Below are 15,539 nucleotides of genomic sequence, written 5' to 3' on the forward strand. Positions count from 1 at the left end.
GGGCATCTTCCAGAAATCCACATACAAACTTTACCAAAGAAATCCACCACTCTTGGACTCACTTGCTCTTGGTGAACCCAGGCAGCCTAGGCTGATCACAGCTCCCTTTCGATTCTGTTAGTAATCAGCTACAGATTCTTTCCCCCCATGCAACAGACAGACAAAAAACAACCCACTGGCTTCAGATTTCAGAAAATCCCTTTTTCACCTTTAAAAACAAGACCAGTTTGTCCATCCACCTCTTCTATTCTGTACCACTCCTTGAAGAACACTGTAGATAGAAACCTCATTTGCAGATGTTCTTACTGTCTGGGATCGGATTTCCCCCAAGGCATCTGAAGGACCTGGCACTATCTTTTTCATCTACCTTGTTCTATTTCTTCTGGCCTTGGCGTTTCCCTTTGTCAGGTTTTTTGCTCAAGCGATCTCCCCTACTGGAAGCGACCTCCCTCTCAGCCTCTGCCCATTCAAACCCTGTCCCTGATTTGTGCTACCTCTCTCCCAGTACATCAGTGTGGCCTCCCCTGAGGACCTCCAGCATAAGTGCTCTCTCCTTACTCTGAACTTTGACCCACTTGTGGTCCTTACTATTTATGCCCAGAAAATTTACTGTGCAGCAACTCCCTCTGCCGTGGTAGTCGTGGTTGATTTAATATGAAACTTCTAAATCTGAGAGTCAATGATTTTAACTTTGAAGGAGTCTAAGTTATTTTTTCCTAGAGACATAGGTTGTGGGAGGAAAGGAATACAGAAACCTGTTACCTAGTACAGTGCCTGTACACCATCTAGAGACTACTACTTACTCTCCCATTACTGGCATGAGTTTTGGTTACTATCTGATGGTGGTGAGGTATTCATGCCGATTCTGCCATACTCTGCCCAGCAATTACCTAGACTGTTGGCTGGACTTTGGGATGCAGCCTGTGACCGTGAAACAGAATGAAACTCACTGGCTGATGCAAAGGTCAAACCATGGACTTGGCCTCATTAACACTAAGCTCCAACCAATAAAGAAGCAACAGTCCCAACAGTATGGCTCAATCTACTGGTTAAAGGATACTCCAATGTGCCTTCAGTTCTTCAATTTTTTTCAAGGATTCTTGAACTTCCTTCCACACCTGCTCATCACCAGTGAGCATATCAGCATCCTGATCAGGCCAAATGAAGAGAACAGAAAGGAAGACAAATTATTCAATTAATAAAATGGGCAAAGGAGAAAAAGATGGGCAAAGGATCTAAACAGGTATTTCTCCAGAGAAGATATTCAAATGGCCAATAAACACCTGGACAGATGCTCAATGTCATTAGCCATCACAGAAATGCAAATCAAAACCATAGAGAGGTATCACTTCACACCCCCCAGCCTGGCTATAAAGATGTCAGAAAAGACCGAGAATAACAAGTGTCGGCAAGGCTGTGGAGAAACCAAACTCTCCTGTGTTATCGGTAGCAATGTGAAATGCTGCGGGCACTTTGCAAAAACAGTCTGGCAGTGTCTTAAAAAGTTAAACATGGAGTTACCATATCAAACAATTCCGCTCCTTAGATCCCCAAGACAGAGAAAAACACGTTCACCCAAAAACCTGTGCATCAATGTTCACAGCAGCATAATTCTAGCAAATAAGGTGGAAACAGCCCAAATGCCCATCAAATGAATGGATAAATAAAATGTGACATATCCATACAATGGAGTATTAGTGGCAGTGAAAAGCAACAAAACGCGGACGTCCCCTAAAAACACCGAGCTAAGTGCAAGAAGCCAGTCATAAAGGACCACATACTGTATGATTCCACTGAAATGAAGTGTTCAGAATAGGCAAATCCACAGAGACAGAAAGTCAGTTACTCATTGGCTACAGAGGGGAAGGGCGGGGAGAAGTGGACGGCACTGCCAACAGGGATGGAGCCTCTTCTCGGGCCAATGGAAATGCCGTAAAATCCACTGTGTACATGGTTCCACGACTCTGTGAATATACTTGTATACTTCAACTGGCAGCTTTGTATCATATGTGGATTATATCTCAATATAGCTGAGATATATCAGGATGGGGAAGAGGGGCAAGAGAAAGAACCATTTGTTTGGAGATAGGTACTTGAATCAAAAAACATAGTTATCAATCAAAATCCATCTGGGAAAGAGTAAGAGGAGTACAATTACACCCATGTGAACGTATTGTGACTTCGGCAAAAACTTAAAAGAAGGAGGAGGAGGGGGAGGAGGAGAGGAGGAAGATGAAGAAGAAGGAGGAGAAGGAGGAGGAGAAGAGGAGGAGAACAGAGAATACCCAACAATTTAAAAAGCAATTCAAAACAAAACTGTGAGTTATCATTTATTAAGCATGGTCCTCTGGTTTAGTAAGCAGGTCCTCTCTTCTTCTTGTGTGTCCACATTTTAAGAGCACCATAGCCACGCATGGCTGTAACCACCGTACTGGGTAGCACAGATTCAGAACAGTTCTATCATCACAAAAGTTCTATTGGACAGCGCTGCTTTAAAGAGGCTAATCAAAGCATCAAAAACTGTCATCAGATGCCATTCAAAACCAGGTGTTTAATATTCATTAAATTCTCAGTGGGTTTCAGGGAGAAGAACCATCCAAGGAAGTTGGATTAAATCATGGCCAAATCACGGTAAAGGTGAGGGAGGGCAGACTTTTTAAACTGCAGCAATCTCCCTGAAGATTTTTACATGCCTCCTAGGGGACGTTTATACAATGACTCCTGTGAGAACCCCTGCCAGGGCAGGCCTGGGAGCAAGATACAGATCACTCTGGCATGGCAGGGCAGAGACAAAAGAGGGCCATGGAGAGCCAGGGAAAAGAGATCCCAAGAACAGGGTGAGGCAGTGGGTGCGCACACGAGGAAACGTGTACGCTCGTGTCAGGCAGGGTGCCTGTGTGTAGCAGGGTTTTACAGGTTGGCCTATGAGTAACACCACAGGGTGGTTTTAAACGGACACTATAAATACACCCTACTTTTGGGGGGGCATTCTAAATAAGAACCCAGCTTTCTATACACAGGAGAGGGAAATGAAAGTTACTTGCTTTTCAAAAGGTAGACATGAATCTCCTAAGTGCCTTCCCTAAGTCCACACTCAGCTCCTAAAGCCTCCATCCCACTGCCTCACTCCGAAGCAACTCCCCAGCACCGCCCAGAAAGAGCCCGTGTGTTAAACCTTGACAATCATGGCTGTTTAGGATGAAATCTTCCTGGTTTGTATTTTACTCCTGGCCGCTCAAGCTCTAGGCAAGACATCTCACTTGTTAGACTCTACAGGAGACAGATAACAGGCCCCCAAAGATGTCCATGTCCCGGTCCCCAGAACCTATACATAGGTCTGGGTACGTAGCAAAGGGGAATCAGGTTGCCAGTGGGATTAAGACTGCTTGTCGGCTGACCTGAGAATAAGCAGCAGGTCCTGAACTCCCCAGGTGGGGCCCGTGGAATCACAAGTGTCTTTCAGGGTGGAAGAGGGAGGCAGAAGAAGAGGTCAGTGATATAACTAGAGGACCGAACCTCACTGTCTGCTTAGAAGATGGAGGAAGGGACCCACAAACCAAGGAGAACAGGTGGCCTCCAGAATCCAGCGGAGTCAAGGAAACAAATCCTGCCCCTCTGCCGCCTGCTAGGAGACTCTACAAAGAAAGGTAGCCCCTCCAAGGACCCTCATTCTCACCCAGTGAGACCTGTCTCAGGCTGACCTACAGGACTGTAAGGGAATAAATTTGTGTTGTTTCAAGCCACTGAGTTTGTGATCATCTGTTAGAGCAGCCGTAGGAAACTACTATAGCCCATGCCACACCCGCTGTTCTTCTGGCCACTGGACCTTGGCATGTGCCCCTCCCTGCAGCTGAAATTAAGTCACCTGATCATCTATTCTAAAAGCATCTACGGAGTACCTACTGGGGCAATCTTCTAGGCACCGAGAATAGAGCAGTAAAAAAAAAATCAGAGGGTTTACAATGAAGAGATAGGAGGAGCTTGGTATAACAGAAAACATGCACACATGAAATACATATTTATCAGAAGGAAAAACAAGTAAACAGGGAAGGGGGATAGGGAGTACTGGCCCCAGAGAGTTCCGTCTTAGGCAGGGTGATCAGGGAAAGCCTCACTGAGAAGATAATATAGAAGATCAGAGAGAGGTCAAGGGGTAGAAGATGGGAATTCCAGGCAGAGAGGACAGCCAGTGCCCCGGTGCTGAGCCAGGAGCTTGCCCGATGTTCCATAAACAGCAAAGAGACTGTTGTGGACAGAGTTCTTCCATTGTTGTTTGTGTACACGTTAGAGCTAAATATAGGTCCTCTGCTTTGATCCTGCCTCTCCGCATACCTAGCACAGAGCACTGTATGGAACAAATGCCCAGTGAAACATCTGTAGGATAGATCTGGAAGATGGAGGCTGCCATTTCTTTGGTCACGATCTGGATGTCCCTTGTACGGATTTCAATTACTCCTCACAACATCCTTGTAGGGCATCCATACCTCTAATGACAAATGAGGCAAAAGATACCTGTCCTGCTCCTTAAGTATGTGCCACAAACGTCCTTTTGTAGTAACTGCCAGAGGCAAGATTCGAATCCAAGTCCATCTGGCTTCAGGGCTCAAGCTCTTTGCACTAACTTTATTTGCGTTTGTTTCTCTCCTAGGCTTGCTCAAAGGGTGAGACAGGTCTGGGAAGTAGTCACTTCAAAATATCTTCAACTCATGGTTCCTATGATCTTCCTAATCCCTGCATTTGGAAAAGGGCAGTAGATCCTCCAACGTGAGGGGCGCCTGGGTGGCTCAGTCGGTTAGGCATCTGCCTTCGACTCAGATCATGATCCCGGAGACCAGGGATCAAGCCCTACATCGGGCTCCCTGCTCTGCCGGGAGCCTGCTTCTCTCTCTGCCCCTCCCCCTTGCTTGTGCTCGTGCTCTGTCCCTCTCTCCCTCTCTGTCTGAAATAAATAAATCTTTATAAAACAACAACAAACCATCAACTCCCTGCAATGTCTCACTATGATATGAGAGGTCGTATTCCCTGCACCCTCGGGTTCCTGATTCACCTCGCTCCCACCCACTATCTTGTTCTGTTCTGTGACTTCTGTGACTGTCCCTACAGTAGGGTCTCTCTCCCCTCTCCCCTCACCGGGAAGGGGCACATCCGATTCTGCGTGTATGTGTTCATATACATATGCATTCCTATATATACAGGACACGCATTCATAAACAGAGAAACAACGTAGGGAAGCATAATTTAAATCTTCTACTTTTTTCCATTTGCAAATGTAAGAGTTTATTAGTGTGTTCTTTTCTACAGCCCCTTGGGTATAAAGGTAGTAAATTTATACCCTTATTTCATGATTTCTTATCCAAGCATATCAAGGAGACTTGCTATCATTTAGGATAGTCATTTAGGGAAAAAATTCCTTTTTGAATTTCCGCTTTACTGTGAGAATGGGGCTCTAGGGGGTGAGCCCTGAAATTGGTTTCCGATAGGTGGCAACATTCATTTTACGCACAGCTATATTTTTTTCTTTTTTTTAAAAATCAGATGTGCTATTGTTGAGTTTTCTACAAATGATAAAAATAGTTCTGACTACAGGCAGAGGGATTCCTGAGGAGTTCACTCCGCCAGGAAATGATGACAAGAAGCAAGGACACGTCGGCTCCAGCACCGACAGCACCTCTGCCCTGACTAGCTGCGTGTCCCTTTGCAAGCCTTCCTCCTCCTGCCCGGCAGCTCCCCAACCCGTGAAGGCAGCTGGTCCGATGCCCACCCCCATTCCTTCCACTTGACCACTTCAGGGGTGGAAGTAGCACAGAGCCACATTAGTTGTACCTCTGGTGACCTCTCTCTTGCGCGCCTCCTGAAAAGTCTGTCAAGAGCGTGGCTTCGTTTTAGACAAAAAATATGGCAATAGTTCACTTGAGGCCGACCTCTGTCAGCTGCTGTCCAGTCTTGGTAAGAATAAGTCTCCTGAGTCACTCCCTTCCCTCTCTGGCCTCTTAGGCTCCTCTCCTCACCACCCCCCCTGCCCCAGGGGCCGGGGGCCAACTACTCTCCATGGTTCGAGTCAGTTCTCTCAATACTTGGTTCCTTCTTCCTCGCCCCCATTCAGTCCTCTCAAAGCCCACCCCAAGTCTGGCACACCCCGGGCTCTATGACTGCCGTGACACTCCTTCTCCAACTAGAATCCTTCTCCTCGGATTCTGGAAGGACCCGGACAGCAGGCTCTGCTCTTCCCTCGGGTCATCTCTTCTGTTCACTTCTTTGATCTTCCTCCCATTTGCCCCTTTGGGACGGGCCTCGAATGTCCTCCCTCAGGAAATCATGTCTCATGCTGCCCTCTGAGTTAACCCAGCCGTCCTGAGCCACCGCGGCTACTCTGCACACCTCTCTTGACACCAAGCTGTCCCTGATGGTCGGCTTTCCTGTGTCCCCAACAAGCCTCAGAACCTCTGGAGGGACCATGATCCGATCGGATCTGTGTCCCCCATGCCAGCATGATCAGTTATCCCGTATGTATTTGGTGACCAACAAAAGATGAGAGAGGAGTGATCTACGATCCACGGGTAACGGTATCAAAAGAATAAAACACCTCAACTTCACCACAACAGGAAAGAGACTCTCAACCAAGGAGATTGTGTGTTCCACGCTTGTATCTCGACTGGTTTCTGATATTTCTATAGCAAGATTATGTGGGAAGGGGCGATATTTCCACTGCAGCTGCCGAACCAGCTGAATGCCCAGATGTGGATCTAGAAGATGACGTGAACGCTGTCCCCCACATAAGAAATCCCACGCTCACTCGGGACCCCTGCTCCCTGACACAGCATCATCGACTTGGGGGTGTCCTGTGTTGACTCTCCTGGCTTCATCCTGAGCCTCCCGTTGCTCCCTTGGCCCAGAGGTCCCGTCCCCACCTGACCCCGAGTGGATCCATGATGCCATTTAAGTTCCCTCAGACACAGCTGCTCCATCAATACCCTGGTGCCGTTCCCTTACCCATTAAAAAATAATAATAATAAATAAATAAAAGGAGCCAGGTGACAGGAGATAGCCTCACCATGACATCAAAGGGTCCCACTCAACACATCCCACTGAACCGGCCAAACGCTTCCTTTGGGTTTCAGGGTAGGAAGCGTACCTGCCAGGTGCCAGTGGTGGATGGGAAATTTGAGTTTCTTAACAGGATAAGCTTGGGATCCAGCAAGGTGTCTTCCCTGGGGAAAGACCACCGGGCTCTATCAGGCTCCAACATCAGATGCAGCCATCCAGATTGACTTTGTCTCCGAGACACTTAAACAGATGTGTTCACTCGGCTCACGAGCGCTGGACGCCGAAACTCTTGCACTGAGCTAATTTCAGATGGTTCGCATTAAAAGGAAAAGGAGAAAGGCAAGCTGCTTTCCAGGACTTCCTGTTATCCAATCCTTTTGCAAAGTCTAATTAGATTGGATGGGAGGGAGAGGAGAATAGAATGGGAAATAAAATTACAGGACACTTACAGACTTTTCCAGTAATTCAATAATTCTAGAGTCTCAAAAGAAGGAAAGTTTTTTCTGTGTTTGGTTTTTAAGGCAGAATGAGGTTCAAATACAGAGCCTGCACTTAGGAAAGAGACTTAAACTCATGAGGGGAACAAACATTTGCAGAGCCCTGACTGAGAAACTCTGGTTCGGGGAGAATGTACTGGAACTAAGAGATTAATATACAACATCATTCAAAACCTTTATGATTCACAGGAAACATCTCTGTTGGAACCAATTTCCAACTCCTTTGGCAAAAACAACTGAAAGCAATTCAGATTTAACTTGAGGGGGAAAGTGGCTCTTTCATGAACTAGAAAAGCAGCGGTTAAAAATAGAGCATTCATTCTCCAAGCACAAAGCACTCAATGGGCATTACGGATTGGGGAAGAAGGCAAAGGAAGGAATGTTCGCCACTTGAAGCATGTTCAACTTGCTGCATGTTCTAATTAGCAATTAACAAGTGACTGTACACAATAATTAGAACTCGGTGAGAGGAACACTGGCTTTAGAGTCATAAACTGTAGATTTGAGTCCCTGCACCTCAGTTGTACGACCTCAGCAAGATGGTTATCCTTCCTGAAGCTAAGCTTCTTTGGTTGTAGCAACTCTTTGAGTGGCTCCTTTTCCTAACCCCTCCTTTCGCACCCTCTAGAAGCACGAACGTCATGAATGGCACCATACATAGTCTGAGTTCTCAATTTCTACCCCAGTGGGCGGGGGTCCCTAGGGGTCTGACTGGAGTCTGCCTTGCTTGGTGGGAGGGAGAACAGTCTTTTTTTTTTTTTTTAATAAAGATTTGTTTATTTAAGGGCACTTGGGTGGCTTAGTTGGTTAACCATCTGCCTTTGGCTCAGGTTGTGATTTCGGGGTCCTGGGATTGAGCCCTGGGTGGGGCTCCTTGCTCAGCGGGAAGCCTGCTCCTCTCGCTGCCTGCCATTCCCCCTGCTCGTGCACTCTCTCTCTCTCTCTCTGACAAATAAATAAAATCTTAAAAAAAAATTTGTTAAGCACGAGCAGGGGGAGGGTCAGAGGGAGAGAGAGAAAAAGAAGCAAGCTTCCCGCTGAGTGCAGAGCAGAACAAGACCTGACCTGAAATCGAGTTGGATTCTCAACTGACTGAGCCATGCAGGCGCCCCCAGGCCAGTCTTATTCTAACAGAGCATACGAAATCAAGAACCAGCTCTGCCAGGCCCCCACAGCTCTGCATATCCCCTTCCCCCTCCCTGGAAGCTCCTTGCTCAATGGAGCCGTCTACACAAGCCTCCCCATCTTCCAAGAAGCAGACCGAATGGCCTCTGACTCCAACTGGCGCGTTCCACTGAGCTCCACAATGACTACGGCCATGGGAAGAGGCCGATGCAGGTGCCAAGGAGTCGTCCAGCTGCAGTGAGCGGTCGCCAGATGAAATTAAATCACCTTTCAAAGGTTATTTTCTTCCTCGACTTCAGGGAATGGCATGATCTCAAGGCCTACAAGCAGGATGCAGGACTGTACATCCTGTGTCCTCACCAGCACCCGGAGCTCCAGACTCCCAGCCCTCCCATCTGAGCCCAGGGCAAATGTCCTCTAGTCAGGGTGGCCAGCCTTCTCCAGAGCTGTTCCCGCCACTACCTTGGGTCCAGCTGAGGAGCACTAGGGCAATGGGGGGCACTAACCCAGCCCAAATAAGCCCCTGTTGAGGGGGTCTCAAGGAGCACCCCAAGCCTTTTGCAGCAGTGTTCCATGAACCCCCGTTTTGCTTTCTGTCCCGATAGTAGCTGCCCACACCAGCCAGCGCCCACGTAACGTGGCTTCCCAGATAGAAACGGGACTGAACTGCAACTACAAACTTCCCCAAGACCACCCACCAGGACCAGCCACAGGTTCAAGGTTAAATCTTTAGGTACACAGAACTGCCAGAAGGGGAGTGGCACCTTCACCGCTTCCAGGAAAGTGACAACAGCCCTGTGTGAGGTTAGAACAACTTCCCTCCGTTCTGGGTACTCTCCTCCCTGGGACTAAAGCTCGTTCTCAGGGAAATAAGCTCCGTTGTGTATAAAATCAGGTCAATTTAGGGGAAATAAAAACCAGTTGGCATTCACACACCGGGGGCAATGTGAGAGCCTAGCCAGGTCTGCGGGCTTGCCGAAAATCTGCCTGTAGTGCAGCACTTTGTGGAAAACATGTATGATGGGCCGATGTACGAATGCAGTTAAACATTACACAGAGACAGGAAGGAGATCATTCCTTGCCACCGCCTCACCAACTGGAAAGATGTGCTCCTGAGGGTTCATAATGGGGCTTGTGTGAAGCAGGAGCTCTAGCCTGGAAAGTGCATTCAAGCAAATTCTTTCCGTGTCTGTACAGAGACAATCAAATGGACGGCTGTGCGGCTGTGAACCCGCAAACTCCTAGCAGGGGCCCGCCAGCCTAGCGTAAACACCGCAGAGTGGGAGGTTTGAGCCTCCGGAAAAAAAAAAAAAAAAAAAAAAAGGCCAAGATTTTACAGGAAAAATTATTCTAATAGCAACAGTCATTGAGATAAAATATACCCCCAAATTTCAGGGCAGGTTTTCTTCTTTATAAGATTTTATTTATCCATTTGAAGAGAAAGAGAGCACAAGCAGGGGGATAAAGGCAGTGGGAGAGAAAATCTCAAGCAGACTCTGTGTCAAGTGCAAAGCCTGACATGGGGCTTGATCTCATGACTCTGAGATCAAGACCAGAGCCAAATCAAGAGTCAGACGCTCAGATGACTGCACCACCCAGGCGCCCCGGGTGGGTTTTGTTTTAATGGAGATGTGAGCCACAGCTCTCACGGCCTCCAACCTGCCACACGTCCATCTCTTGCTTTTCCTCATTTGGGAGGAAAACAGGACGTTTCCTGCAAACAGGAAAATGCTTTCTGTGGCAGCACAGCAAGATTCCCATTAGGTGTAAGGGCCAACACTCTGATAACAAGGGTTAGGATAACCGCGACATGGTTTCTCCTGAGACATTTAAAAAACAGGAATGAACAACAGCGTGATCTGGGCTCAGTGCTCCCAGCATACGCAGGCGAGTGATAGGCAACACCAGGAAAATGGAAGTCAGGAGGCTGGAGCCCCCAATCCGAGACTAACAACGCCTCCCGGCTCAGCCTCCCAGGTGAGCACCTGATGACGGTTACCATGGAGACGGAAACTAATCATTCCACTCCATTAGTCACCTATGTATTCGGGGTCTGCTGTGCGTGAGGACAGACCTGAAATTTGGAAGCAGAGAGACTCTGGAATTTGTGTTCGTGCAACAAATGGCAAATACCTTCATTCTCTGTCTTCCTTCCTTCCTTCTGTTTTAAGCCGAGTTTTCTCAGGTGGGAAAGGCACCAGTCAGAGCCCAGAGAGCATGCAGAGGACAGAACAAAGACGGCCCCTCGCCCCGAGTGCTCTCTGCCAAGCCGAGACTCTGACAATGACTACTGAATCCACACATTCCCTCCACCACTTGTATGTACAGTGATTCTAGTGGGCAACATTCCAGACTCACGAGAACACGGGATTTGCTTATCTGCTAAAGCGAGCACATCAGATCCCTTCATCGGTGGTCCCAAGTCCGGGGAGGAGTTTAGTTGGGATCCAGGACAGAGGTCCACACATGCTTTTTTCAGAGATAATCCTCAGGGTAACCAAAGGAAAGTATTTAATGTGACATCAGAATCTGTCCCTTCACATCAGTTAATGCGATTTCCGGTCACCTCCCCCGGCCTCCTCAGAGCTGGCTTGTACAAACTCCCCAGTTCCTCTCGCCTTGTAAGGCACGGAGATCCTCGGACCATGAACCAAACAAGCAAAAAGTTCAGAAGGGAATCTGTTCCAATTGGAGGGGCAGAATTATCTGTTGTATCTCAGTCATATTTTCAAAAGGAGAGAGCCCAGAATTGCATTCGTCTCTCCATGGAGAAAAGCCAGTGTGCTTCCAATTATTCAAAATAATTCTGCAGTCCGTGAATGAGTCTGTGCAAAGGTCTGTTCCTGGAAGCTCGGGGGTAGGGCACTGTGGTGGGGGAATCACTCATGGGCTGAGGGCCTGGCAGGGGAAGCACTCCTTCCAAGGTCCCGGGATGGGGGGATAGGGGAGGAGAAAGGAGATGACCCGATTCCATGGTTCGGCTCTTTTCTGCCCCACTTTATCCCCATCAGAGACCCCCGCACAAAACTACCAGGACTCCGATGCTCTTTCCTGGCCACTCTGCTCCCTCTGGAGATGCACGGCTGGCGGAGCGCACCGGGAGCTTTCACGCTGGCGTCTCCCCAACGGAAAGCACATGTCTGCATTTTATATTCCAGGAAACTCCAATCTGGCCCTTGGCCAGGGAACCTCTTTATAATGTCAAAGATAAAAGCACTGGCCACGTTTGGCACCCTGCCCTCCCCTCCATTCTCTCGTAACCATCTCTTAAACCAAGAATGCGTTACTGCTCACAGGGCCTTCCAGACAAAGGTCTGGTGGAGCTTCATAAACAGTCCCAGATGACGATTTGAGGTGTCCGACTGCCCAGGAAGAGAGAGAGGTACAGAGAAGGGTAAGGGAATTCACAGAGGGCATGCTAGAAATCACGGGGAGACCAGGAAATGAGGTGCTCAAGTATGTACCCCAAATACGCCTGCTCCTGCTCAGGGAACCGCCAGGGTCATGGGCATCGTCCGTGAGACTCTGGCATGCTGCCAGCAGCAAATCTCAGATCTGCCTCAAAGAGTACAAGTACAGATGCAATCTGGGCACTGACGTCTGACAAGGTCCTTGTCCAATTTCCACTTCCAAAGTGGCATTCTGGGTAGATGAGGGGGCATAATTCTCTCTTCTCGTACCCCTGGACCCAGGGAAAGCTATGATGCCAGCCATGCAGGGTTTATGAAATCATTAGCTCTTAATCAGGTTTTATTTTCTTTTTGAGTCATACTTTGTGGGTCAAAAGTATAAAGCCCAGCTGTTTTCCTTTAACGTTTCTTTTTTTTTTTTTAAGATTTTATTTATTTATTTGAGAGAAAGAGCAGAGCGAGACAGCAAATGGAGTGGGGTGGGGGAAGCAACAGAGGGAGGGGGAGAAGCAGGGTCCCCGAGGAGCAGGGAGCCCGACATGGGACTCGATCCCAGGACCCCAGGAACATGACCTGAGCTGAAGGTAGACACTTAACCGACTGAGCCACCCAGGCGCCCCTTCCTTTAACATTTCTGTTTTACAGTATGTTTAACTTCCTAGATTCTGTGAGAGTAGGATTCTAATATTAGTAAATGCTTTTCATCAATTAGAATAGGCACGGATTTCTTTTCTGGAAGGAAACAAATATAAAAATCTTTCCAGCTTTGTGCAAGAGTAGACTGTATTTGTCACCAGTGAGTGCTGAACTACTTGGGATATACCCTTTTTCACAGAGCTCAGAAGCTTTAGTTTGCTCTAGGGGGCTAGAGCGTGCTGCCTTGCTTCCCACCCTGCCAAGAACAGACCCACCTGTGCCCCCATCCACATGGGGAATGTGCTCTACGGGATCCCTTCAGACTCAGACCTCTCAGCTCCTGTACCGTTGGTTCTCTTCCCTGCTGTCAGGGTGCGACACGGTGGGTGCATTTCACAATCACCTGGACAGCGTTCAAGAACACAAGGACCCAGATCCCACCCAGGCAAATGACAGCGGCAGCTCTGGGGGGCGGCCGGGTATCTGGGTCTTTCGCAAGCTCACCGGGTCACGCTAACGCACGGTCCGGAATGAGGACCAGGGCCTGCTCCTCCACTTCTAGTGTCTGTGATCACGCCGTCACTTTTTGTGTCGACGCTCTGGAGATGTGCCACAAGCACTTAATGGTTTAGGTTTTCTTCCCATCGCCGCGATCTACAATCACATCTCCCATGCTCTCTGCGTTTGCGCAAATTCGTTTATTCATTTAAGACACAAGAAGAGATCAAGTCCTCAGCGCTATGAGTAGCACTGGGCTCTTGAGACTGTCCTTAGGCCAGTATGTGCTGACATTTCCAGCGCACACACTGGGCTAGGCATCGGAACTGCAAAGATGTAGGTGAGACCAGCCTGGCCTCAAGGGGCTTACGGTCGCAGTTCAAAGAGCCACCTACACATATCGTTTCTGGATGTTGCATGTGACAAGAGACAAGCCCTGGGGCTCTGGGAGGGAGCACAGAGGCAGCATCCTTTCCTAGGCAGCTAGGGCTCTGCCAAGTGTCCCAGGGAGGATGATGTCTAGGTTCCATCATGAAGACTCTGGAAGTCTTAGCCAAGAGGCGAAGGGCAGGAGACAGCAGGAGGAGTGAGGGGGAAGGGGAAGAGATACGTGGGGAATGGGGGATGACGCGGAGGGTGGGTGGGGCACCTCGGTCCTCTGTGGCTCTACTGGGTATGCAGTTACTGCTGTTTGGACTTAGACACTTTTGGGGGGGCAGGGGTGCCCACTGGGGACTTACTTCAGAATACACCCCCCAACCTGTAAACAAAATGCTGAATCAAGTCATGAATAAAGGGACAGGGAAGAAAGCAAGGGTCTTAAGATGCATTTGAAGAGCAGGGAGGAGGTCCCAAGAAAGGCTGAACTTGATCCTGGGTGGGCAATGGAGACATGGGAAGGAGCTTCAGTAGAAACCAGCATCGTAGAAACGGTGTTGTTCAAATGTCTGTGTGGAAATCCACTGAAGGGTGGGGGGACTGCAGGCAGGAAGAGCGAGGTGGATGTTTCAAGAGTCCAGACAAGAGGATGTGAACCCAGAGAAGGCAACAACTTGGGAACAGGGATGGGAGGAAGGAGCCCATTTGACAGAACTTGAGATGGCGCCGGCTCGGGAGGGACACTGGAGTGACTGCCGCGGAGCACCGGACTCCGTGCCTGGGGGCACGACGAGGACTGCAGAGGGCACCGGGGTGGGGAAGGAAGGTGTTTAGGACACTTTCGGTCGCTGACTGGGAGGTGCCCCCAACACCCAGCCCATCGCGAGCGGGAAATGGGAAAGCAGAGCCAGCAGCCGAGCAAAGGCGAGAAGCATGGACTCGGGAGTCAGTGTCGTGAGGCAGAATCTGAAGATGTGCTTGTTCGGGACGGCCCCCAGGCCAGGAGAGCCAGTGCCAGCACTCGAGGAGCTAAGCAGGAGAAGGGGAGGAGGCGTAAGAGCTAGGATGGGGGCATTGGGCTCACTGGCATCGGAAGGGGAGAGTCTCTGAGGTGATGAAGGGAAGGCCATCAGGGAGAGAAGAGAAGAGAAAACAAGGAGACATTATGCGCATAGATGACTCTCTCGAGGGCTTTCACAAATTCAAGAAAAGGAAACAGTGGGTAGAAGCAAAAGCAGCTGTTCCCGAATGCTGGAAGAGAGCATGTTCACGCTGCAGGGAAAGACGCCGAGTCGAGGGAGAGACCAAGCGCTGGCTGGAGGAGCCAGGCCACCGAGGAGTGGGCTGGGGTCATGAGCATGGGTGGCAGTGACACGGGGCTCTGCGACAGGCAGGCGGCCTACAGAGGGGTGGGAAGCCGAGGGACAATGTGCTTGACAGGAGCATGATTTCTGTGCCTCCCGAAATCAGGAGGAGGGAGCAGTCATGAAAGCTGCAAATGCTGGGGGAGAAGAGGAAGGGAAGGGGGGCACCTGAGGACATGCAGGACAGCTTGGCGAGGTGGCAGGCCAGCTGAGGGGGAGGCCGGGAGCAGCCCCAGCGTCCACCTACAGGACCTGTGATGCTCTCGGGCACGATTCCATGTTACGGTGCTGGAACAGAAAAGCAGGAACGGCCAGGAAGCCCGCACACATGTCTCGGTCTTACGACGCCCATGACAGATTTTAGAACAACCTGCCCATCTCTCTGCCCCCGCTTCCAATGCAGTTTGTTTTTGGCTTTATAACAAAGCAACTGCAGTCTTGATAACGAGGACACAGTCATCATTAATCCATGCTGAGCCACTGCAAGGGCACCAGTCCACCTTCTAGAAAAAGATGGAGAACAGGATGGTTAAGGGCTGTTAAGCCTTCCCAGCAGGAAGCAAGACGAGAGGATGGAGTGAGTGTGT

At 49.3% G+C, this 15,539-nt stretch overlaps 1 protein-coding gene across 2 annotated transcripts in view; it reads right to left on the reverse strand.

The window, feature by feature from the left end:
* Positions 1-15,539, reverse strand: part of SMYD3 (SET and MYND domain containing 3) — a 703,294-nt gene that overhangs the window by 103,355 nt on the left and 584,400 nt on the right. For both annotated transcript variants that reach the window (XM_047703851.1, XM_047703852.1), the window contains one exon: positions 1,061-1,148. In XM_047703851.1, coding sequence (XP_047559807.1) covers positions 1,061-1,148 — 88 coding nt within the window. The remainder of the gene's footprint in view (positions 1-1,060; positions 1,149-15,539) is intronic.

The sequence above is a fragment of the Lutra lutra genome, chromosome 15, assembly GCF_902655055.1.
Source record: "Lutra lutra chromosome 15, mLutLut1.2, whole genome shotgun sequence".
NCBI classification, from domain to species: domain Eukaryota; kingdom Metazoa; phylum Chordata; class Mammalia; order Carnivora; family Mustelidae; genus Lutra; species Lutra lutra.